Source organism: Acipenser ruthenus, chromosome 36, assembly GCF_902713425.1.
Source record: "Acipenser ruthenus chromosome 36, fAciRut3.2 maternal haplotype, whole genome shotgun sequence".
In the NCBI taxonomy this organism is placed as follows: Eukaryota; Metazoa; Chordata; class Actinopteri; order Acipenseriformes; family Acipenseridae; genus Acipenser; species Acipenser ruthenus.
Genome location: NC_081224.1, coordinates 1,187,856 through 1,213,942, shown reverse-complemented (window position 1 = coordinate 1,213,942; position 26,087 = coordinate 1,187,856). Strand labels below are relative to the sequence as shown.

The 26,087-nt window shown below is 40.6% G+C and overlaps 1 protein-coding gene across 2 annotated transcripts in view; it reads left to right on the top strand.

Moving 5' to 3' along the window:
• LOC117402053 (cAMP-specific 3',5'-cyclic phosphodiesterase 4B) overlaps positions 1 to 26,087 on the top strand; it is a 218,201-nt gene that overhangs the window by 2,764 nt on the left and 189,350 nt on the right. Inside the window, exons 1-2 of one of the 2 annotated variants that reach the window (XM_059007871.1) lie at positions 4,378 to 4,528; positions 17,569 to 17,816. In XM_059007871.1, the coding sequence (XP_058863854.1) occupies positions 17,775 to 17,816 (42 nt within the window). In that variant the 5' untranslated portion in view covers positions 4,378 to 4,528; positions 17,569 to 17,774. Of the gene's footprint in view, positions 1 to 4,377; positions 4,529 to 17,568; positions 17,817 to 26,087 lie in introns of those variants that run through there. The other variant, XM_059007870.1, reaches the window with a different exon arrangement.

The window sequence follows — 26,087 nt, the reverse complement described above, 5'->3', positions numbered from 1 at the left end:
ATTTACAGGTGTTCCAGGCTAAAATAATTGAATCTATTCAGTCTTGAACAAAGAAGACTATGCAGTGATCTGATTCAAGCATTCAAAATCCTAAACGGTATAGACAATGTCAACCCAGGGGACTTTTTTGACCTGAAAAAAGAAACAAGGACCAGGGGTCACAAATGGAGATTAGATAAAGGGGCATTCAGAACAGAAAATAGGAGGCATGTTTTTACACAGAGAATTGTGAGGGTCTGGAACCAACTCCCCAGTAATGTTGTTGAAGCTGACACTCTGGGATCCTTCAAGAAGCTGCTTGATGAGATTCTGGGATCAATAAGCTACTAACAACCAAACGAGCAAGATGGGCTGAATGGCCTCCTCTCGTTTGTAAACTTTCTTATGTTCAAGGCAGCTGCAAGGTGGAGGCGGGGAGGACGGGGGGGGGGTCAAACAAACAAACAAATAAGGTGTGTAGATGAAAGAGGGTATATATGTATGCTTTGATAATTACGTATTTGATTCCAGTTTCCAATGCCTTCTTAACATTGTGTGTGATACTTATTTGTAGTCTGTTAAGAAGGAACTGTGTTTTATTTATTGAGTTATAGATTAAAGGAATCCGGGCTGCTCTTTTACAGGCTGAAGGGAAATGGTCTGTAAGATGGGAATTCTGTATCCCATGGGGATATGGAAGTGGTTTTCCTTTTACTGGAATTGTCAGTGTTTTCCACACGTATTCCCTGTGGTAGCTTCATTCAAGGTGAAACAAAACTCCCTAGTAAATATTTCATTTGTGTCCGTCACTTTGTAGGCAAAATTCCCCTGTTATCCTTTATTATTTATTAAGCAGGGTTTAATGACATCAGCCCCCCCTCCCCACCCCCCCCCACCTCAGTTCTCTTTTTCCAGTACATTTTAGAAAGCTTCGGGGGTTCAAGGAATATCCCAGTGGATGATAATTGACAATGTTTGAGATAATCATCTCTGCAAACAGCCCAGTCGATCTGCGCTATAGATTTTACTATTGAGCAAACCGTGTTTTCCCCCAAACTCAAACTGGATAAATCAGTGTCAGTCCGGAGGATTTCTACCAAAACTGCTCCGCTCTGTCGATGCTGCTTCCTTTATCCATTAATTGTGTGTCCTGAGAGAAGCTAGACTGCAGCCCTGAGGGCTAAACACAGCAGACTATGAGCTGCAGTTTTTTTTTTTTTATAAGGTTTCAGTGTGCAGTATGGTGGGGTTTTTTTGGTGTGCAGGCACACAGACAGGCAGGCAGACAGACAGAAAGGCACGCAGGCAGGCAGACAGACTGGTAGACATAAGGTCTAACAGACAGACATCAGGCAGACAGATAGAAAGGCAGGCAGAGACAAGCAGGCAGGCAGACGCGTTTTCCAATGAGGTGTTGAAGGAATTCATCTCCATAACGGATTGAATAGTTATGCTACGGCTCTGAGCTGTAGCCCTGTACTGAATCGATACACGCTGGGTGTACAGTGTGATGCATCACTTCATCACTCCCATCATTAACACTGAAGTAATTGTCGGATTAAAAAAGGACGCAGACAGAGGATTGAAAAAACTGCAGCTTTATGACGACTGTGGACACAGCACTGCATAGCAAAGAGTAATCAAGCCCAGTGAAAGCATGGTTAAGCGCAGGTGAGCATTGCAAAGCACAGAGAGGAGCATATTAAAAAGCCTAACAAACCATGCTTAACTATGATAAATGCGTAGTACAACCACGGGAAAAGCATGATGGGGGGGAAAAAACAAAATTGAATGTGGGAATGTATTGCTGTATTTAAATAGGCTTTACCACAATTGGCTATTTTCTGAGACGCATGCATCTTTCATAACGCACCATGTGTGTTCGAATTGGAAATGCCGTGTCCTATTGCAGAGTGTTTCTGAAAGCAGGCCCTCTGGACAGAGGGTGCCAAGTCATACTGCATTGACTGCATGACTCATGCTGCCCTGCATGATCGATGATACACCATCTCAATGGCATGACGCGCTTGTGGCGTCAACGCAGGGGGATATCTCTCTCACGGGAACGCACGGCTGCAGTCTGCTTCTCTTGTATGAAAGAAGTGCAGTGAAAGCAGTGGAGAAGCACAGGCAGGCATGCTAAACAGGTGTGGGGGAAAAAAGGGATTAAAAAATAACAGCTGAAGCCATCTGAATTTTGTTTCGCTATTGTCGTTTCTGCTTGGATCATTAAGGGCTCCTTTCTCAAAGCTATTTACTCACAATAATGAAAGTTACAGGGGCTAAAGAAAATACGTCTGCATTTTTATATTTGAAATATCAGGTTAAACATTATTATTATTATTTATTTATTAGCAGACGCCCTTATCCAGGGCGACTTACAATTGTTACAAGATATCACATTATTTTTTACATACAATTACCCAGTCCAGAGCCCTAACCACTACTCCACACTGCTGTCCTATTACAGGGACTTTGCCTGTGTCCTCATAAAGTAGGTTTTTTTTCCTTCCTGGTGGGGACTTTTTTTGACCCAACAAGCACAATGACCACGCACGCACGCACGCACGCACGCACGCTGACGCACACAAATCCAAATGATTGCCTCAAAGTTAAGCTGCTCTGATTCAAGCAGTCTAACAATGCGCTGTTGCCTGCTGATGACTGCTGCCTGAAACAGGCTGACACAACAAACAGCAGCTATCAAGGGAATACCTTGCGGCTGGGACGCTGGCAGAAGGATCCAGGCTGAAACTCGCGTACAGTCAGCTCTGAACCGCTGTGAAGACAGAGGCAGGCAGGCAGGCAGGCAGGGTCGGATACAGGGAGAGAAGCAAGGACAGCAAGCCCCTCTCAGACATTAGCACCAAGACACGGTAATGCAATGCTGTTTTGCATTCTCGGCCAATATGGGAGAATTGTAGCCCTTTTGCTCAAAGAATATGGAAGCATGCTGCGGAGAATTATGGTACAAGCATTTGGTAATTAAAGCCGAGTGAAACACAGAGCCACTTTCTCAGGAACAGCGGATTGAAACCTGGTTAAAATAGGAAACCGGGAGACCTAGTTTGAGGTTAATGTATCAAAGCCCAAGTCTCCCTGGTGTGCCGCGCAGTGGCACTGAAACCTGGTCTCCTGAAACCAAGCTCCAAACCACAAAGTGGCTCTGTGTTCCCTCGGCTTATGGTGCAGGACAATCATGCTTAAACATGATAAAACTGATGATAAAAACATGCTAAGGATTAGTGTTTTTGAGCCTCTGATAATTAGATCAATTTAGGTGTCTGGAAAGCAGTTCTGATTTGTCAGGGAAATGATATTAAATCACATTAAAATGTGCGACGGTGCAGAGCTTCAATTATGTTAAGCTGACTCTCATGTTCCAATCCAATGCTGTGTAAATTCAAATGCAGTCTTTGGAGACCTAAACAGGTTTTTAATTGCATTTCTCAGAAAAAAAGAACACATTTTGAAATGGCATGCTTGATTTTGCTCATCAAGATTCCATACTTGATTCCGATGAGGTTTGAAAACCCAGAATGAATTGTCTACAAATCATGAGGACGGAACCAGAACACTTACGTCCAATCAAAATCCGTGTGACAAACTGGGGAAGTGGTATTTAAGACTTAGATGTCATTCGATAAGCAAACAAGGTGTTAGTATCATGGTGAAGTTGCATATGGCTAAAAATTTAGCATCCTCCTATAGAATTAACCAATTCTGCTTCATAAAGTCAAATTAAACCTGCTGAATAATGTTACGTTAACATGTTGAATTACACACCACCGCTTTGTAGTTTTCCATATTCTTAATGAAAAATTGAAAAACGTGACATTTCAAAATCTAACATGAAATACTGTACCACTATTATGGCTTCCGGTAGACTTTTGCAATATTTTGTAGTTTCTTTTTTGATTACATAATGTTAAATAAAATATCTAAATTATATGCATATAGTTTTTTCTATAAAATGATGTTTCAAAATTTTGGCCACAGCTGCCTCCCTCCCTGCCTGCCTGCCTCCCTGCCTGCCTGCCTCCCTGCCTGCCTGCCTGCCTGCCTCTGTCGTTTCACACGACATGCATCAAGTCATATTCAGTCCTGTGGAAGATGCATCTCCCTGTGCTAACTCCCTTAACACCACCCACTCAGCAGCACGAGTCATGTATTAGGATTTATTTATATATTCCTGCACTGCTCTGCTGCCAACCCTCTCCGATCCCAACTCCATCTCCCTGCAGAGCTTCCCTCTCATCCAGCCTCTCATCTCTGCTCTCCACCATTCCTGACTGTCCCTCAGCAGCCCTTGATTAACTGCTTGGCACATGCAAGGGAAAGCAGGATCCGTGTGTGTGTGTGTGCGCGAGTAAACAAAGGCTGGCTCTATCAATGAAAGCTGCTCAGCACAGAAGACTGGGAGGAAAGAGATTATTCGCACGCCCTCCTCTGTACAGGGCACTGTACTTTGAGGGATTTTGAGCAGCTGTATTAACCATAATGTAATCTGACTTGCACCAGACTGAGGGATGTCGCCTGCAGTGTGAAGGTGAGTAATTTCAATTCCATGGCTTTTTTTCTTTTCTCTTCAGTGGCGTGGACATTTTACATGCTGTCATTCACAAATTATAACCAAGAAATCCTAGCGTTGTAAAGGCAGTGTGGTATTTCTTTGTGTTTGGTTTTTTTTTTGGTTTTGGCAGTGTGTCCGACATACCGTACCAACCCTACGCTACTCCACACTACTCTACTTACTGTATGCATTGAACAAAACAAATAGGCATCTCCAATTTTTTCTGGTGCTGCTTTGCGTTACAAAGGATCTTTCTATGGCTGCATGATTTACTGCCCAAGCTTACAAATGCATTGCAAACTGATTCCATGCTAGTCTCCCATAGGGGATCGGCTATAATTCAATGTGTATTTATTTCTGTGTGGTTCATGGTTTTGCTGGGTACGAATGTTTTTTTTTTTTTTTTATGGAGGGTGAAAATAATTATAAGCTGGTCAATGTCTAGCCTGTGTGTCAAAGGAAGGTGTGTGAGAGGTGAAGCATGGATGTTTGCAGGCAGTGGTGTTTTTTCTTTGCACAGGGAAGTTGTCATGTTTATTGGCTTGCAGATGCATTGCTTGAGTGGCAATGAAGCAGTCTGGCTGCACTGCAGTTCTTGTATAGAAAGGTGCAGGTTTGTTATTATTATTTGTTTATTTAGCAGATGCCTTTATCCAGGGCGACTTACAGAGACTAGGGTGTGTGAACGCTGCATCAGACACACTTAGAATTAGGTCTTGCCCGAAAGATGGAGCACAAGGAGGTGAAGTGACTTGCTCAGGGTCACACAATGAGTCAGTGGCTGAGGTGGGATTTGAACCAGGGACCTCCTGGTTACAATCCCTTTTCTTTAACCACTGGACCACACAGCCTGCTGAAAGATGGGTAGCACTGTGTCCTCCCGGGTGCTTGCTAGCTGTGAAAAGTGTGGTTTGAGTAATCAGCTGCTCATCCAAGTGAGTTATCTATCCAGCAGGTCCACAATTATTATTTTGACATTGTCATTTTTTCCCTTTGTTATCCCCATGCATAGTTTACCATGCTTTCTGTGTGCTTTATTACACTTTGCTAGGCTTTTATTGTGGGGGAACTTTAATAAGGAAAGGGTTGCACTTTAATTGTCACTACAATAGCAGGATATCCATTTTATTCATTTCTTTTGAAAGGTCATCAACTATTTCAATATGTTTGCAATAGCTAAGGAGTGTAATGGGGCACTAAGGGAAGTATGCACTCATAGTTCCACAAGAAAAGCATGACAAAGTGGGACATTACCGTGCAGACGTTCCTGCGGATTTGGATTAATATTCCTACATTACCCTGAACAACAGAGTAATCAAAGACTAGAGCGTGAGGTTTACACTGACTATGCAAATAACCTGTTCATCTTTTACCACTCGGCCAACCTCAAGCCATTTGCACTAGAAACTGGATTGATCAGTGGTCACTGCATCATTTTTTGGAGAAACGGTTTTCTTCAGTTCTTAGCTTAATAAAGAACACACACACACCACCTGCTTGTGCACAGAAATAGTGGACACCAGTGTGATTACAATTCAGGGCACAGCGTTCTCCCATTCAGTCTCAAATCTATTTATAATGAGCTTCATTAATTAAATACTGCGGGTGCCAGAGAAACCCCAAAAAGGTGGCTTTGTTATTCAGCATAGCCTTAATCATCTTGTTTCTCGAAATAATCAAGGGACGCTGAGAAATTACCTGAGATTGCGAACCTTGTATTGTAAGTAATTAGTGATGGTGCTGTTATTTGCCAATAGAGATATGGCATGTGTGTCTCAATCCATTGCGTTCGCCACCACCTCCCCAGCCTCTACCTGCTTTTTGGCTTCATCTAACTGGCGAGGGCAGCTATCCTGCCCCCCTGCTCATGACTCCCTATGATCAGCCTCTCCACTTATCTGCAAGCTAATTTATGGACAGGGGTACCTCGAAAGGTGAGGCCAAAGGCCAAAGAATGTACAGCTATGGCCAAAAGTTTTGCATCACCCTATAGAATGATCTAACATGAAATACTGTACTACTATTACGGCTTCCGGTAGACTTTTGCAATACTATTTTGTAGTTTCTTTGATTACATGACGACAAATAAAAGATCTAAGTTATGTTCATTTATCTTTTTTTTTTTTCTCAATCCTAAAATTTCTAGATGATGTAAAACTTTTGGCCAGACCTGTAGAGTAAAATATGTATAATGTAGTTGTGTTGTCTAGTCTAAACTTTTAATAAATAATCTATTGCATGAGATTCCTGACTGAAGAAATAATTCTTCTTTCATCTCATTGTTCTTTTTTTTTTGAGATTCCTGGCATCTTGGTTGTGCAACAGCTGTTTCGCACCAAGCCTGGGAGGTCAGGCAGCCTCAAATTGTTCCACTGATCGCCTCTGTGTTCTGTATGGTGTTTTTTTGATTATGACATCATCACCAGGCTGGGAGGCTTCCAGTCGTTACACACTGTGTCTGCAGGCACTCCTTTGCATGCAAGCAGCTATGCATTCATAAGCCCGTGCATACAGCTCTGACCAAAGGTTTTGCATCACCTATAATTTTAGGATTGAGACATGATTTAAAAAAATTGCACAATATAAACATGATTTTAGATCTTCTATTCAACATCATGTAATCAAAGAAAGTATAAAATGAGAGCACAGAAAAGTCTACCGGAAGCCATAATTGTAGTACAGTAGTATTTCATGTTGCATTTCGAAATCGCACATTTCTTCAATTTTTGTTGAAGTATATGGAAAACTACAAAGCGGTGGTGTGTAATTCAATATGTTAACGTTGCATTATTCAGCGGGTTTCATTGGACTTTATGAAGCAGAATTAGTTTATTCTACAGGGTGATGCAAACCTGTGGCCAGAGCTGTACATTCATCTTGTGTGAAAGCCCTTGCAACTGTTTACTGCTGTATACACTGAAAAAGAGAAGCTTAGTAAGGCATTTGATAGGAAAAGTCTTCAAAAACACTCAATCAGGACTAAAATCAAACGGCATTGCTTGATTTATATGTTTTACCTTGAAGTACAATACAGGCCAGTGTGGTAAAGTGTGCTGAACCATGCTAAAAGCACAGTACAAGCATGCGAAAATGCATTGAAAACTGCAAAATGACCATGCATATTCACCATGGTGAAGTCTTGGAGGAAAGCACAGAGCAGTATACTTTATCATCAGCATACACACACTGTGGCAACCAGGCTTTCATCAAGTTCTGAATGATCCGGACTTGAATAACCAGAACGTTATTTCAATCTGCACCACGGAAACAGTCTTTCAAACCCCGCCTCTCTCATCCTTGGTACTGGACTCGGATCAGTGGTGTGAGTTTGGATTCGGAGTTCTGCAACCCTAGCTGACTCCCGACCTGCAGCTGAGGGAAACCGATGGGACTGATCTCCAACTGCTGTCAATTCAGTGTGATGGCATCTTGCCTACCTTTCTTATTTCAAGCAGAGAACGCAAGCAGTCCTGCAGCAGTCTCAAAACGTCACACGCAGGTTTGCATTCTCACTCCGAGCCAAGGCATCCTCAGACACATAAGAACCTCTAGCCCCTCCTCTCTCTGACAGCATTTGGTAGGGTGAGAGATTTTCAATTAAACATTAATTGAGATCGGGAAAAAAAAAAAACCACGATTAGAATGCGTGGTCATTTCACGCTTCCATTGAAATCTTTTCAGAGCTACGTGTTGGTCTAATTGCCAGGGACAAATCGCTTTATCTACGCCTCTCGTGCTTAGTATGTTAAAGAACAGCAACTACATTACAGATCTGTTAAAAAGCCCTTTCAATACAGAGCCCAATGAGCCAATATATATGTAAATGGCTCTAGGAGGCCTTGCAGTGATTTGCGTTGACAATCTGTTTCAGGCATCACTCACAAATTAGCCTGACAAACCTTTCTCAACTTTTTCTCAGGAGCGTTCACCTGGGGAACAAGAATTTCCCTTGACAGCATCGTAGCGTGCATCCAGATCCCACTCCCTCCTGCTACAATGCATTTAATTTCATTTCACCATCATTGTTGCAGGAGCAGGATCTGGTTACAATGTGATGTTCAGACAATATGCTGAAGAACTCAAATATCTAAACAATTAGGATCCACTGATAAGAGCCTGCTATGACAACTGCCGGGCCATTCAAATAGATGCATCCACCGTCAAAACCCGAAGAAGCTTCAATCAGGCAGCTGAAGTGTAAAAGCAATCCATTCACCTCAATCACAGAGGCATTGAGCCAGCATGGAATGCAGAGATAGTAGCAGCAGCACGCAGGGATTCTTCATTATGGGGGTCAGTGGTGGTGATGGAACTACACCACGTCCTTCTTGTAAAGATAACGAGTACACTGATTGCTGCCTGCCTGGTTTTAAAGAGAGACGTATGCATGGAAAAAAAAAACCTAGCAGAATGCAAACTCTCAACTCTCTATTCGAACAAACGCCGGCGCGACTCGGAGGTCATTTGGAGCCAGCGACTGCGAAATGAGATTATTTCACTACGGTCTCAGACACTCTGATATCATTTTATCGACCTAAAAAGCAGTGCATTTAAAAAATGTTATGCTTCTAAAATATCTACAGGGGTGCTTAGCAAACACTACTTTTAACTTTACAGTGATGTTACAAATTAACTTGATTCCCACGTTGATGGTGCGCTCTCACCCAGCATCTCTAGAATAGAGTGACCATACGTCCCCGATTTCCGCAGATGAGGTACTGTGTCCCTGAAAGAGTCCTCGATTCACAAAACTCATCCCTGAATTTATTTCTCGTGTTGTTTAATATGTCGCATGCATAAATGTGCTGGAGAGAAATATCCAGACTGTTTCTATTATTGTTGTAATTATTAGCTGTATTATTATTATTTATTTCTTAGCAGACGCCCTTATCCAGGGTGACTAACAATTGTTACAAGATATCATATTATACAGATATCAAATTTTTTTACATACAATTACCCATTTATACAGTTGGGTTTTTACTGGAGCAATCTAGGTAAAGTACCTTGCTCAAGGATACAGCAGCAGTGTCCCCCACCTGGGATTGAACCCACGACCCTCCGGTCAAGAGTCCAGAGCCCTAACCCCTACTCCACACCGCTGCTGCTAACACTGCAGAGATCCTGCAGGTTTCCTAGGTGTTACAGCACCAGAAGATGTAGCTCTCCAGGACCAGGGCTGGAGACCCCTGATCTAGATGGTACAGCACTATTGCAGCTGCCATAGCTAATCCAGCAAGCTTCTCCAGTGCTGCCAGCGTCATACTGTGGCCAGTACAATTTTTTTATGTGTGTCCCCGGATTTGGTCAAAATATGGTCACCTTATTCTAGAAGGCATTCAGTGGGCTGTCATTTGTAATACTGTATTTAAATGAAACGCTTTTGTAAGCAGCCAGGGTTAAAAGGGGGGAATAGTGCAATGGGCAGTGCTGTGTGCTGCGGATTCTGTCCCCCTGTCAGTGATACGAGAGGACGTTAAAAGCTCTGTGACCACGAATGCACACGAGCCCGGCTGACTGGTTAAGGCACGCTCTTGCGGTGTGCCGGTTGCTGGTTCGCGCCCAGCAACAGCCCTGTCACACTTAAAGACCTCAGTCATTCTCTCTACCCAATTCTCTGTAGAGTCAGGCAGTAGGCCTACACATACAGCTACAAAATTATCTGCCCGTATTCGTTGGTCAGATAAAAAACTAGCAGGAGTCGAGGGCCCCACGACAAAAAATAAAAATGCGAAAGTAAAAAATAAATTATTAATATTTTTTTTTTTTTTTACGGGCCCCTGACAGGCCCCACTGGAACCATTGGAGCCCCCCCTTCGCACGGCCCTGATGTTGTGTTGGCCCTGGAATGGAAAGGATTAGTAAGAAGAAGGGTTTTTTCCAGTAAACAGAGAGTGCTTCCCCTCTGCTCACCTCTCTGAAGGGCTCTCTGCATTAATCAGTGTCAGGCTGCAGAACTATACAGCAGGGAAATGACTGTCAGGACTGAGGTTCACAACAGCGTGCCACAGTGCTAAAAGCACAGCTACAGATCTACAGGAGGCAAACTGTGCTCCACTTATCTGTCTTCAGTTTGCCCTCAGAGTGACTTCATGGCTTGAAATGCTGGAAAGGAAAGCAGCGTTTGTAAATTCAAAAAATGCTAAAGTGTACACTACGATGACACTTAAAGGACTGGGTGAAGATCACAATATAAATGGTCTTAAAATCTTGACATTTCAAACCGTTCTGCTGAGATCACGAAATAAAAGATCTGAGGATCTTGACATATTTAATATGTATGTGTGCATGCGTTTGTTGCATTTTCCAAGCTCAGCAATTTATGTTGAGAAAAATCTCTGGTAATTAAATACTATAAGGAACTAAACAGGCACATTTATGTTGTTTTTTGAAGCATATTTACCATTAAGCAACATAAGTTAACCAAGGCAAAGCACAGCATTTTGTTAGGCTGCAATCCCAAAGGAAAAGAGATTAATACTTTTGAAAATTATGAAAGCGAGTGCATTTATTCAAATTCCCATTGCAAAGTTTTGAAAGCTGGTAACTGATGAAAAGCCTGCATCAGCATAAATTTAAAAATAGATTCAAGACAAAAACCTTCTATTAACAATATTGGCTTAACTATTGAGACTGTATAAAACAGGCATCAATTATTTACAAGCATTCGCTATTATGATGTTGCTGGTGGGGGATAAGACTATGTAAATTAGGCTATTTTTTTGGTTACTTTTTACTCCAAGGCAAAAATGCTTTCCTTAGTGTGTGTCAAGGCAGAATAGAATGCAATATATCATTGCATGCCTTGGAAAAAAACAACTGCTAACACAATTACATTTGCATTTGCAAAAGACCTCACTGAAGCTATAAAAAAAAATTTCAATACTAAAAACTTGATTACAGTGTTTGTTCTGCTTGGGGCAGCTGTAGCAACGCTAGAGGTAAGTGCTTTTGTATTTAAAACGAGAGTGACATCAGTCCAATTGTCCTCAGTAACCACGTTTTGAATCCCCACGAATTTTAGGACTGAGACATAATTTAAACCGTATGAAAACAATTTTTTATTTAACATCATGTAATCAAAGAAACGACAAAATGATATTCAAAAAAAAAAAAGTCCACCGGAATCCAGAATAGTAAAGCATTGTTAGATTTCGAAATGTCACGTTTTTAAATGCAGATCAGTTTTTCGTGAAGTGGATGGGAAAACTACAAAGCGGTGTGTAATTCAATATGTTAACGTCACATTTTCCAGCAGATTTTATTCGACTTCACGAAGCAACATTTGTTAATTTCATAGGGTGACGCAAAATGTTTGAAATATAGCATAACAGTACAATTCAAACATGAGATGAATGGAGTTATTTTGTTCAGCGGTGGCTGCACGGTGTTGTACTTTTTTCTTTTTTTTTGCTTATCACCAATTTTTTTTTTTTTTTTTTTTTTTGGTCGGACGGGTTGCTTAGCAACATCTCGTCGGACTGCATACAAATTCTTTCCACCTTTCTCGTGCAACGATGAATGCAGCTCGCGCGGTATATTCTTTTGCTGTAATTCTGTTTTATATATAAAAAAAAAAACGAATAATGTCAAACAAACACTTGGATATTGACAGCGCTTAGCTGCAGCGGCATGTGTGGAGGTATTTAAATTGAGGGGTAAGTACCGCAGCTTGATAGACTTAACTGGGGTACTTTTTATATTGATAAATGAACCAATTTATTTTTTTCTTCCGGTCAACCGAGCATGACATATTATTATTATTATTATTATTATTATTTGCATGGTTTTTGGAGGCTGTTTGTCACGTTTAAACCAGTGCACGGAGTGCAGTCAGTGTGACAATAGCAACAGAATACAAAAGTCGCATGCCAATGCAAATATACCGTTTCCTTATGTGAGTGTGATAATGCTGTGGTGTGCTGTTCCTGCTAAGTGTGGCAGCCCTTTCGTGCATGTATAAACTTGTATTAAACCGATTTTCTCTTTTTAAAACACACCCGAGTTATTAATTAATTCATGAATGTGTCTGTTGATTGTAGCCATATATCAAACTAAGCATTTGTCGTACTCCCGCTCATGTCTGGTTTTAGCTCAAGAAAAATATCTGACCAATGTTTTTACTGCAAATCTGTATCAGTAATGCTTTACGGAATTGTCTCACCTTAACCTGCAATTTTAAGGTTAAGTCTGTTGTTGGTTTACTGTGCATCGACCACTGAGCAAGAGGACCAACGGGATAGAGAACCAAATTGCGCCTCACCTTTTTAATTTTAATGACGCTTTCTGACGTAACCGAACTCGCACCAGCAGTGTGGAGTAGTGGTTAGGGCTCTGGACTCCTAACCAGAGGGTCGTGGGTTCAATCCCCAGTGAGGGACACTGCTGTTGTACCCTTGAGCAAGGTACTTTACCTAGATTGCTCCAGTAAAAACCCAACTGTATAAATGGGTAATTGTATGTAAAAATAATGTGATATCTGTATAATGTGAAATAATGTATAATGTGATATCTTGTAACAATTGTAAGTCGCCCTGGATAAGGGCGTCTGCTAAGAAATAAATAATAATAATATATATATATATATATATAGTGAAACAGCAGGGTACAGGTGACTTTTGGGTTTGCAGAGGAATAATGCAAGCTTCAGGAGAATGGAAGCTTTAGTGTAAACAAACTGGACCGCCAACAAAGCATGTTTCCTAATTTAAAGGAATGCATGTATTGAACCGGTGTGGCCTGCGCTACGCCTTTTAAGTTTACTAATGCACTCCCTTTATTCTGCTCTTGCTGGAAGGAATTGCCGTTCAAGTGCTTTCAATTATTTTTAATTCAGGAAAGCATTGCATCAACATGGATCTCCCAGTTCCACTTGAGAGGGTTTATAGGAAGATGCTGATTTAACACTGGAAATACAAGCCGCATCCATAACACGGTCAGTCAGGTGTAGCAGGGCCACCATGGCACCTGTACACAAAACCAGACTTCATGACATGCAAAGTGTTTCAAGTTCTGGAGGAATATGTTACCATTCCCAAGCCATTGTGATCCACCTCTGATTCCTGCAGGATGTGTAAATCTGTAGCAAATTATTAAGGAGAGATTCAGAGGGCTCTTCTGGTAAAGGCACGGCTGCACGGCATGCAGGGTGAGACACACAGTCAGGGGAGCGCAGGTTCACGACCTGGCTGTGTGAAGTTGCTGGTCTTTGCTGGGGATTCAGGAGAGAGCATTGCATTGGCTCTGGAGCTCCTCCTTTTTTCTCCTCGTCGTGCTACAGCGCACCCTGCTGGACAGAGCTCAGAGCGGACACCTGCAGGGCTTGTCCTCCAGAGGGCGCTAGCACACTGACATCCGCTCTCTAGTTCCTGGGTGTAAAAGAGGAAATCGGACTGTATTTTAATTTTATTTTATCACATTGCCAGTGACGTACCCACCCTAGCAGTGTTAGGATCTAGTCTGTCCCCAAAACACTGTGAGAGTGATCTCTAGTAAGGGGTCACCAGACTGGGTGATCAGTCTATAAGGGACAGGTGCAATGATCAAGCAAGTGTAACATTAACTGAAGGCATAGATTGCAAACAGAGATTTCTTTAACCAAGTGTAGTACCTATCATCTTAAACAAAAAGTATTTACTGTAAAATGTGTTTCTTTCAAAACTTCACATTGGAGACGAATGGAAGTGCATGACAGGTAACATTTCCAGGGTTAATGTCTGAGCTTTAAATGGATATAAACACTGGCTCATCAGTTCGGTGTCTGTATTTCACAACCACAAAGGGTTAACACATGTCGTTAATGTATGATCTTCTATTACTGGCATATCCTACCAATCAGCTGTGTGCTAAGTTCTTGGACAGTTTAAACTACTGTCCTGTAAGCTTGCTGCATGGCATGCATTTGAAGGGCATGCAAGATCTCTTCAGAACGGTGTGAAAACTGCTTCCAAAAACTTGCATCTGCGATTTGTTTAAAAAAAAAAAGGATGAAACTATTGTGATTCCTCACATGTTCTTCTGTAAAAAGCAAGTTCGTCGTGCCAGTGATTCAGCAACATTAATGCACGCCAGGGAGTTCTCGCTGAGCCGTTCTCAAAACATGCCTGGGGATGGATAATAATAATTTGTGATTGCAGCTCTGTAGATGTACAGCCCACCTGCATCACTTCAGCAACGGAAGTGTGTGAGAGAGACTAATTGTTTCTTACGTTAATGAAAAAGTTTAAAGCAGACCAAACAGAATCTGTAATCTGTGATTACTTTACCCCCCACTGGATTGTGAAGTTTGAGAACCGCTGGTTTATTATAATCCCCAGCAGTAGTTTTGGCTATAATATGTATGATGCTGAACAGCTCATGGATAAAAAACATTAAGTGTCTGTAATGACTGTGTATTTACATAGTAGTTACTTACTAAATACATGTGTACTTACACACCATTACAATGTTATTATGCATAGTTACAATGAACTTAGCGTGTATCTTTTTGAACGATATATGTAAGTACACAATTGTATCAGAAAAGGGTTAGATTTAGTGTTAGCGTTAGGGGAGTTAGGTTAGGGTTAGGGTTAGGATTAGGTTTATATCTTGCACAAAAATTAGACATTAAGTAAATTGTAACTATGCATAATAGCATTGTCATTATGTGTAAGTGTGTATGAATTTACAAGTAGCTATTATGTAAATACACAGTCATTGAGTAAAGTGTTACTCCCTATTATACAGCATTGCATTTGGAAGGACAAACCCTAACCCTTTTATAATACAATTGTATACTTACATATATCATGCAAAAAGATTTTCACATTAAGTACATTGTAACTATGCATATCATTGTAATTATGTGTAAAGCACATAATTACAATGATATGTGTAAAGCACACATGTACTTAGTAAGCAACTACTATGTAAATACACAGTTATCAGAGACACTTGATGCGAAGCGTTACCAATCCAATGGGTTAACTCACTGCTTCAGCAAGCCTACCTGATGTTCTTCATTTAACAGAGCTGCTAACTGCTGTCGGACACACTCCAAAGACCAGCCTCTGCATTTCTGAATGCCTAAAGCATTTCAGGTGCCTTTTGGGGATTTCGACAAGCTCTCAAGCTGTTTGTAAAGAACACCCTTTTTTCTTTCTCCACTGCTCACTGCTCTGATACGTCTTAGTCACTGAAACCTGTGCCGGGCCATCGGAGCCGCTGCGTTTTCAAGTAATGCAATTCCCCCGCCTTGCTGTTTTTAAATGGTCTTTCTCTCCTTGCTTGGATGCGGCTGTGCAGAGCAGGAAGGAATAAGATTTTAAGCCAGTCAGCAGACCACGTGAAGAGTGAATGGACTTGCCGTTTAGTGTCAGGTTCATTGCAGCTCATGTGGTTCAAATCCTGGGGAGGCGGGGTTTCCTTCTGCTGCACTTGATGATCATGCACGAACCACAGGTGATGACAAAAAGGTTCCTAGCAAGGTGCATGAAAACAAAGAGTTGTGCAACTCATGCCTCACGTGGGCTGATGTTTGCAAGCATGCCCGTTTTTTTATATGTGAGGGAAGCTTGTTTTTACAGGATTTCAAGACATTGACGTAAGGGGTAGTGTCTGCAGCTGTGGCCAGACGTTTTGCACCCCCTGTATAGAATTATCATATATATAGTTTAATTATGTCTCAATCCTAAAATTCTAGGCGATGGGAAAACTTTTGGCCACAGCTGTAGTTGCAGCAGTGGGAGGTTATGAATGACCCGTCTGGTTTTTTTTTTCACAACAGTGGATGTGACTGAACACACATCTGTATTTAATGAATCAAACACAGTCTTCTAAATTACTCACAAGCTCAAAGCTTTGCAGACAGAGCCACTAGACTTCATTCCCAGCTCCAATCCAAGTAAACCCTTTTAACTGGATGAAGAAAGGAGAGTTTTCATGCATGCCTGGGTCTTGCGGATTTCTTTCGTCATTCTTAATTCACAGCTGATTTTTACAGGCTTACAATGTTTGTATCTCAGCTGTTTCTGTTAGAATTAAGACTGCACCCTTGAGTAGGTCTTCTCTCATTCCAGACAGTGATTCATGGGAGCGTGACTCCAGCATTTATAGACTGTTTAACAGGCTCTGCTTGCTGTGAAAAAGCTGCAGTGTAAAAGTGCATGAAATTACTCCACTGGATCCATTCAATGGATCTAAACAGTGACACAAAATACTGCCACTTTTTAAAAGCAAGCAAGTAGTTAGGTTTCATCCTAATTTCATATTTAAAGACAAGAAACACATGTAAGAGACTCCGTCACACTAAGAGGTTGCTATCAAAGCCTCCTTTTCATGATTTGAACAACGGTAGGATTGCCTGGTGGCTCATTAAGGACAGTGGGCATTTCGTTTCACAGAAATGTGTTCTGTCGAGATCACGAGATATATTCTGTCAGGATCTCGACGTTTCAAACCGCTGTGTCGAGATGATGAGATAAATGATCTCAGGATCTAGACAGAACACATTTGTATTTTTTTTTTTTAAATGTCCTGAATGAGTCACTCTAATATAGATCTGCCGTGGTTTAGAGCTGTGGTTTTCAACCCCAATTCTCGGGACCCCCTGTCTCTTCTGGTTTTCATTCCAACTGAGCTCTCAATTGCTTAACTAAGCCCTTAATCGAACTAATAATGAGCTTAATTAGACCTTTTTAATTGTTGTCATTTCATTATTTATAACATTTTATAGTTAAGTTGAAATCTCCAACTGTTTAAGAGCAGAGAGCAATTAGAAAAGTCAAAGCTGATTATTAGTTAATTAAGGGCTTAGTTAAGTCACTGAGAGCTCAGTTGGAATGAGACACAGGGGGTCCCCGAGGACCGGGGTTTAAAACCGCTGGTTCAGATCAATTGAAATCGACCCAAATACTTTAGATGGGGAAATGGTAAAACACAGGCATGCTGGTACAGAACAAATGCCACAGAGCTGCACTTCAAGAGCCCTTTGATCAAATCAGCATTACATCTCTTTATCTTTTTGTGTGCTGCAGGTGAAGAAATCCAAGGAGACTTAAAAGACTTAAAACGACTGCTTGGAAACAAAAAGGAAACTCATCTCCCAGTTTCATCATCTCCCAGTTTGTGGAAGTGGCGTGCTGGGGGCTGGAGGCTGGAGGCTGGAGTCCGAGGGGTAGTGTTGCAGCCCTATGGGTCGTCCCGTTTGAAGATACCCCGGTGCTGATCCCTGGACCTCGCCATGAAGAAGAGCAGGAGTGTGCTGGCTGTGACCGTCGAGGACGTGAGTACACAAACTATTCAGAAGAACGTTCTCTCTGAGGACATGCAGGCATTTCGTACAGTGTGGAAAGCAACTAGGATAGAAGCCAGTGCAAAAAGCCCCTGTTTTTACCTGACAAAGTCCAAATTCACTCTATGAACAGACACTATTTTTTGGGGGGGTGTTTCTCGCGGGGGGAAAAGGACAATCGGCATCATTTTTGCTAAATTTTCTTTACATTCAAACCTTCTTATCTAAATGTTCCTTGCCTACGTGAAGCGTCATCTAACCTCTGCAAGCTTATTATCCTGTATCTGCAAAATCAGCTTGCACGTAATCCTCTTGACGTGACCATTTGCGATATACTGCAGGTATCAGTTATAAGTATAAATCAAAACTCATTTCAGCATTGAAGACATTGAAAAAGCTTTCTGGTCCAAACGGTAACTGTAACAGGATAGCGTCAGGAGTGAGACTCCGCGTAAGGAATAGCTTAAAGCACTGTTGCGTGCGTTTAATTAAACGAACAACAAAGACAAACACGGGGACAAACAAACACAGGCACGGGGGCCAAAGTAAGAGGTTTAAACAAAACTGTACAGTATCGTACAAACACTACTGTCAGGCTGGGCATTCGCCTTCACTGACCAAGCTACCAAAATACACACCTGCTCACCAGAACTCCACAAACAAAGGATTTTCCTAGAGATGTGCGAACCGGTTCCTTTGAAACCGGGTACCCAGTTCCTGCTTTGGAACCGATAAACCAGACAGAAATATCAAGGATCCTCTTCCAGTGAGTACTATTGTTTTTTTAATAAAAACCGATTTATTAAAACCATTAAAATGATCAAATACTTAACATTTATTTGATAACTATAATTCACGCTTAGAAAAAAGAAAAATGAAAAAACACACTAGACTATAGATTTGCGTTTTGCTGTCCTTGTTTCAGACTTCTGTCTGATCCTGGCTGTGATGAGCTTGGTTTGATTTATCATTTACTCTGTGATTGTTGCCTCCCTGCCAACCCTATATTCACAAACACACCCACTACTTACATTTAGGGGTTTCGCCCTGCCCCTAGTAACCATTGAATCGATCAAGTTTCTTTTTGTATTTCTAAACCGCCCGTGCTGTATGACGAGTGAGGGTTATAATTAGCTCTATCACTTAACTTTGGGAGTCGGATCGTGACTTTCTCAGGATCTGCTCAACCTTACTGCTGATCTCATTTCCCTTTCATATCTATAGTGTTAGTCAGATCTCCAACAGCCTGGTTTAAACATGCAATGCAATACAATACACATGTATTTTTATGCCATGGCTTCCCAGAGAGCTGATAAATTAATTCAATGTGGCATTTTAACACGCACACACGCACATGCACGCACACATGCACGGTGTATGCAGGGATCCGCTCAAGTTTCTGTAATTTACAGCAAGTAGCGAGCTTGACAGCAGTGAACAAAACAGTTTTTTTTTTTTTCTTCCAGCTGTGCTTTTGCAAATAGAAACGCCTTCCTCTTGGCAGTCAGAGTTAATTGTCTCAGTAAGAAAGGCAGCACCCTCACAGGAGTGCTGCACAGCAGCTGTAATCCATTAAAGTAAAGCAGAAAAGGAAACGTCAGAACACTGCAACAGTAGTTAACGAGCGAGCCTGATTGTGAGGGCAGTTTATGCACTTCTGCATATCAATTGTTCCTTTTTGTGAATTAATTACAACCCAGAGCCCACACTCCATAGTACTGCACAGTGATCCATTTTTAAACACCATGCTTGATAAATAAGCTTATCTTCTGAGCAAGTCACAACCACCGCTCTATGAATCTTCACAAACGGGTCTGCTTTATTATTTGTTAATGATATTCCGGTTTATTTCACATAACTGAAATCTGTCAGAATTGATTATGTCATGTACAGTATTATTTCACATTAGACCAGGGGTCTCAAACCCTGGTCCTGGAGAGCTCCAATCCTGCAGGTCTTATAGGTGTCTTTACATCATCAGTGGCTAAAGATCTGGAACACCTGTTAATCTTGACTAATTAAGCCAATAATTGGTTCAATTAAGTAACTGAGAGATTGGTTGAAACGAAAACCAGCAGCCCCAGTAGCACTCCAGGACGAGGGTTGGAGACCCCTGCATTAGACAAACGCATAATTTTATATATTTGATAAATGATTTATTAGGGATGAGATATGTTACTGGACCCCAAACTTCAACAGCTAGATCAGTAAGATCTTAAAGTGACGTCATTGTTCTTTCTCATTAAGTAACTGGGGAAATAAATAACAAACATTAGGGCCTATGTAATTGATTCACTGATCTGTGGTTACCGTGTGACTCCATGTACACTAGTTTGGGACAGTTCAGGCTTTTCAACTCGCCTCGCAATGCATTCTGGTAAGTGTAGTCCTAAGACAGGTAAAACGTACCAGAATGCATTGGGGCGTGAGTCGAAAAGCCTGAACTGTCCCAAACTGTCCTTGTGTGCATGGAGTCAGATGGTAACCCTGTGACCCGTACTGCACGTGTTAAATTGAAGCTAGTGTCAATACTGTGCACTGCACATTATGTTTGACAGAAAGAAAGTGTTTTTTAATTTTTTTTTTTTTTAATGGACACTGTTTGGCTTTAAATGTGCGGCTGCCAAATAGGGATATAAAAAAACCCAATCCTGCATACAGTAACAGCACGGTCCGTGAGAAAATGAAGGCAGAGTGGTGCTTGTGCAAAATTTGGGAAGAAACCGGATTCTCAGTCCTGCAGCCCGATTCTGAAGAAGTTCTTTTGATATACGTGTGCGCCCTCTAGTGCACACTTTCAGAATTGCAGGCGGTAGGTTTTTCCGAGCATCAGCTCCATATACCTTAACACAAAAAAGCAAGCAAGAAAGGGGGTCTCGCTCTGCCCCCCAGTGGATGAAAGCAGAACTTACTCTACAGCCAGTGGCCAAAAGTTTTGCATCACCTAGAATTTTATTTAGTTTTTGATCTTTTATTTAACATCATGTAATCAAAGAAACTACAAAACGATATCGCAGGTGTCTACCGGAAGTCATAACTGTGTTTCATGTTAGATTGCGAAATGTCACATTTAAAAAGTGTTGTCAGTTTTCGTTAAGTATGTAATTCAACATGTTAACGTAACATTATTCAGCAGGTTTCATTCGACTTTATGAAGCAAAATTAGTTCATTCTATAGGGGGGGGTGCAAAACGTTTGGCCATAGCTTTATATACTTGTACTTGCTAAAACCAAAGTCATTGTATTTATCTTGCTAATTGTATTAATACTTGTACTGTGATTATTGAAATGTATTTTTGTTTGCGACTGTAAGTCGCCCTGGATAAGGGTGTCTGCTAAGAAATAAATAATAACAATAATAATACTAATACTAATAATAATAATAACTGTAGTAGAAAAAATAACAAGTAATTTAATACAGCAGTGCCTTCCGTAAGCACGTTATATAACAGACGGAAAACTTATATTATCAATGTTTAATTAAATACAGTAATTCAAATAATATAGAAAACAAAATCAGCATTGCTTATTTTCAATAGACTATTGATTCTAGTTCACAAGGCTTTAACACAAGACCTACAACAACTGCTGCAACCGAGTGCGTAGCTGCCATATGCAAGTTGCTTCAGTGCCAGGAAATAAAACTAAAATTAAGGACTAAGGAGGTAATTCCTACATTCACGTCAGCCTTCAATCAGGTGCAGCCTGTTACATTTCAGCCTCTCATGCTTTGAGTTGACCTCATCTACCCGATCATTTCCAGCCTCGCCTGGGGGGCTGGCAGCCCCTCTGCCTCTCTGCCTGTCTCCCAGCGCCGGCTCAGAGATGTCAAGCCAACATCTGAAGCTGCGAAACCAAGCAAGTGAAAAGGCTGTGCCTGCTTATGCACTGGCGGCTTCAACTGGTATCTGAGAGAGATAAGGAGAGGATCTAGGAGCATAACGGGGTGTTGGTGGTGCCCAGAAATACACTGAGGAGTGAGCCAATGCGCTGCTGAATTCTGTAGTGCCAGGCTGCCCGCTGGTCTGTGCTGTTGTGTGCTGGTGCATGTGCTGTTGCAGCACAATCTGTTCAGGCCCAGGCAGGCTTCACAGCTCTGCTGGTGTTCGGTAACATGAACAAGAGACGTGTGGGATTGGATTTTGTTTTCTTTTTTCAATTGCAAAAAAAAAAAGCCTCATAACATTAACACTCTTTACCAGACACACACACACACACACACACACACACACACACACACACACACACTCATGGCAGCATCTCACTCAGCACGATTTGAAAGCACCAAGCTGTTTGTTATGAACCTTTGAGGACTGCAAAACCCAAATTTAACATCAAACACATGTTAAAAAAAATAAAAAAAACAAAAGAGGAACTAAGTAATAAAAACACCCGGTTTCTAGACTTATCCCTGCTTTGTTCTGTAATAACAAAACTAAACGTCTTTCTTCGGGATCGGAAGCTGGATTTTATTTATTTATTTATTTTGGAATCCTCTAGAGAAATAGAAAACAAACGAAGTCTGCTTCCTTTGAGCCAAATAACATATTTTTGTTTCATCTCTTTGTTATAAAAGGTCAGACTCTGAATGCTTTCGTATAATACTGTCAATCTTGATCTGTCAGCTTCAGAACTGCATTTACAATACTGGCTTGAATTTAACAGAAGTTTCGTTTGACCCCTTATCTCCTCGTTACTGAGGTCAGTGTCCTGTACACAACATGACTTTTCAAAGAGTTTACTCCAGTCTTTAGGTTATATATATTTATATTATTTGTTTATTTAACAGACGCCTTTATCCAAGGCGACTTACAGAGACTAGGGTGTGTGAACTATGCATCAGCTGCAGAGTCACTTACAACTACGTCTCACCCGAAAGACGGAGCACAAGGAGGTGAAGTGACTTGCTCAGGGTCACACAATGAGTCAGTGGCTGAGATGGGATTTGAACCAGGGACCTCCTGGTTACAAGCCCTTTTCTTTAACCACTGGACCACACAGTGCCTATAGGAAGTGCCTATAGGATTTTTTTCCACTTATCTACACACTATACTCCACACTGTTAAGAGGAAAAAAGTTTTTATTGAGAAAAAGATTATATATTAAAAATACAAAACTGAAAGATCTTAATTGGATAAGTCTCCACCCCCCTGAGTTAATACTTGGTGGAAGCACCTTTGGCAGCAATTACAGCTGTGAGTCTGTTGGGATAGGTCTCTGCCAACTTTGCACACCTAGATTTGGCAATATTTGACCTTTCTTCTTTACAAAACTGTTCAAGCTCTGTCAAGTTCTTGGGGAGCGTTGATGGACAGCAATCTTCAAGTCATGCCACAAATTTTCGATTGGATTTAGGTCGGGGCTCTGACTGGGCCACTCAAGGACATTTACCTTTTTTTTCCTTAGCCACTCCAGTGTAGCTTTGGCTGTGTGCTTTGGGTCGTTGTCATGCTGAAAGGTGAACTTCCGTCCCAGTTTCAGCTTTCTTGCAGAGGGCAGCAGGTTTTCCTCAAGGACTTCCCTGTACTTTGCTCCATTCATTTTACCTTCTATACTGACAAGTGCCCCATAACATAACATGATGATGCATATATATATATATATATATATATTTTTTTTTTTCAAACATTCCATGTTAATGTTCCAAAATGAGAATCAAAACAGGTCTTAAACAGCATAATAAGTAAAGAAGTAAATGAACCAATAGTTCAACACTTTACAAAAAATGAACAGAACACCTACAATCTGTAGTTTCAGAAGAAATACAATTTGATGAGTACAATAGAGAAGAATAAAGGAAAACAAATGGATCCCACGATGCCTGCAGGTTTAAGTAGAAAGGAACTGTATTTCGTTACATCATTAGCTATGTAGTAAATGAGATCCCAAGCAGATTAACAGATTTAAATTGAAATGAGTGAGTGTAGTTACCATGGCATCAAAAGCCTATAAACACCTCCACTGTTTGTTTTCAAACACACTTTCCCTTGTCAAAGGAGTTTTAAACATACCGAAACACTGGGAAGTTGGCTCTTTTGAGCAAAAACGTTCTTTATATATATATATATATATATATATATATATATATATATATATAGGTATATATAGGTATTTATAGGTTTTTGACGGCATGACAATTCTTGTAGTTGTTTAAACATTCAAATCCATGATTTATTCTTACATGATGTAATGGTGTTCTATATATTGTGACATAATATATATATATATATATATATATATATATATATATATATATATATAATATATATATATATATATATATATATTAATATATATATATATATATATATATATATATATATTAATCTGTATTAATTCTAATTAACATTATTTTATATAAACTTTTATTTCTATTATCATCCAGTGCTGCCTCAGCCTTGATTTGGCCTCCCCAGCGCATCAGCATGCACGACTTTTGAATGAATTTTGTTTATTTATTTATTTATTTATTTATTTATTTATTTATTTAAATGTTATATATTTATTGGAGTTAATTTGTTCATTCTTTTCTGTTGAGTCCTGCTGGCATAATCGTGTTCAGTCTATTTATCTATTCAAAAGCCCTTCTTCAGCGGTTTATAAAGAAAAGGAAATTATAAACAGTTTATGAAATTATAAAGCTGTTTAAACCGCTGAAGGGCTTTTTCCCCCAAAACGTCCTGAAAATAAAATATATATTTTTAAATCTTTTACAATTTTTGTTTACATTAAAAAAAAATTCTTTCATGTGCCTTCAATTTTGTACACTGCAGTTACATCATTTCTGGAAAGTTCAAATGAACGTTTCCTTCGAACAGGAAAATAAATAAAGCTGAATTATATTTTTCATCATCTTCCCTCTCTGCCGTCAGCCATGCCTGGAGACATTTACTGCTGATAAACAGTATTCCCTTTGATCTACAGTACGTCTTTAATATGCATTATTTTCACAGTACATCACGTTCATGGGCTTTTATCCCTGAAACTGTTCTTTACTGCTCCAGTGACAGCCATTTGAAAGCTCCTGCTTCACGATTTACAGTCTACAGAAAGGGTGGGGGAGTGGGGAGCGAAGATCGTAAACACACGCACATACAAGACACATTCTTTAAAAGCCCCGGCCTCTTGCGTAAAATATCCCAGCCATCTGTCTTTTCAAAGTCCTCTTAACTCAGGAGAGCTCCAGGGTTCCATTACGACACTCTGAAGTGTCAATACATTACAGAGGTGCTGCGTCTGATGTTGGCCATTTCAAAGCTTGTTTGAAGATGCTGTAGTAGTTCTCCTCCCTCCACCTTTACAGGGTTAGAGCAAATCAACGCTCCCATATCTTCATGACACAACGCACTGCTGTAATCTGATTCCTTTTTTCAGGCAGGTAACGCATTACATCCTAGTTAATTAAGCAAAGCGGTGGTGCCTGCAGGGAACTCGCTTTAACCTGCGATCAAATCATAAACATCAAGCATATTTTTTAAGCGCTTCCAATCGGTCGAATAGCTTGTATCTTATCTGCCCCCCTTCGATAAACAATACGGCAAGGAAAGGGTTAAACATGTCACTGCTAATTCTAAATCTGTTCTGTAATAGCATGTTGGTTGATTTCTTAGAATTCCAGATTCCCGGAAACAGGCGCTCATATCGCAAAGCAAATACCAGAAATATTGTAAAGTTTATGGATTTGTTTTGACGTAATGCTTAAGGTGTGCCGTGACTTTAATGTTTCCTGATGTATATCCAGGCGGTAAACATTGCTTGGAACTGACCCACTAAATCAGTAGAAAATAGCAAATTCAATGCATTCGTATACAAAACACAGATCAAGTAATTATTATTATTATTATTATTGCTCAATTCAAGATTAAAACCGTAAAGAAATGATTTTTTTTTTTTTTACTGGTACAGTATTTAGAAAGGTCTGATGTTTTTAACTACAGAGCTGGCGTTTTATTTTATTTATTAATTCATGTTTATTTTTTTATAAACTGCAGTTAACGCGCAGTAAAGCAGGGTACAGCACAGCCAAGCTTTTAAATGCAAATGCAAAATGAACATGCAAAGGATATGGCCAATCATTTCTTTCTTGGAAAATGATCGCCCGGTACTCCTCCGGACTCTAACCAAACCCCATTCCCATTTAAAATCCCTCGTTGAGTCTGCTTGTGCTTTTTACACCAGCAGCAGCAGCTTTGCACTTTTCAAAGTCTGGGTCGTCTTCTAAATCCCCTGTGTGTTTGTGTGTGTGTTTGTGTCTGTGCCCTG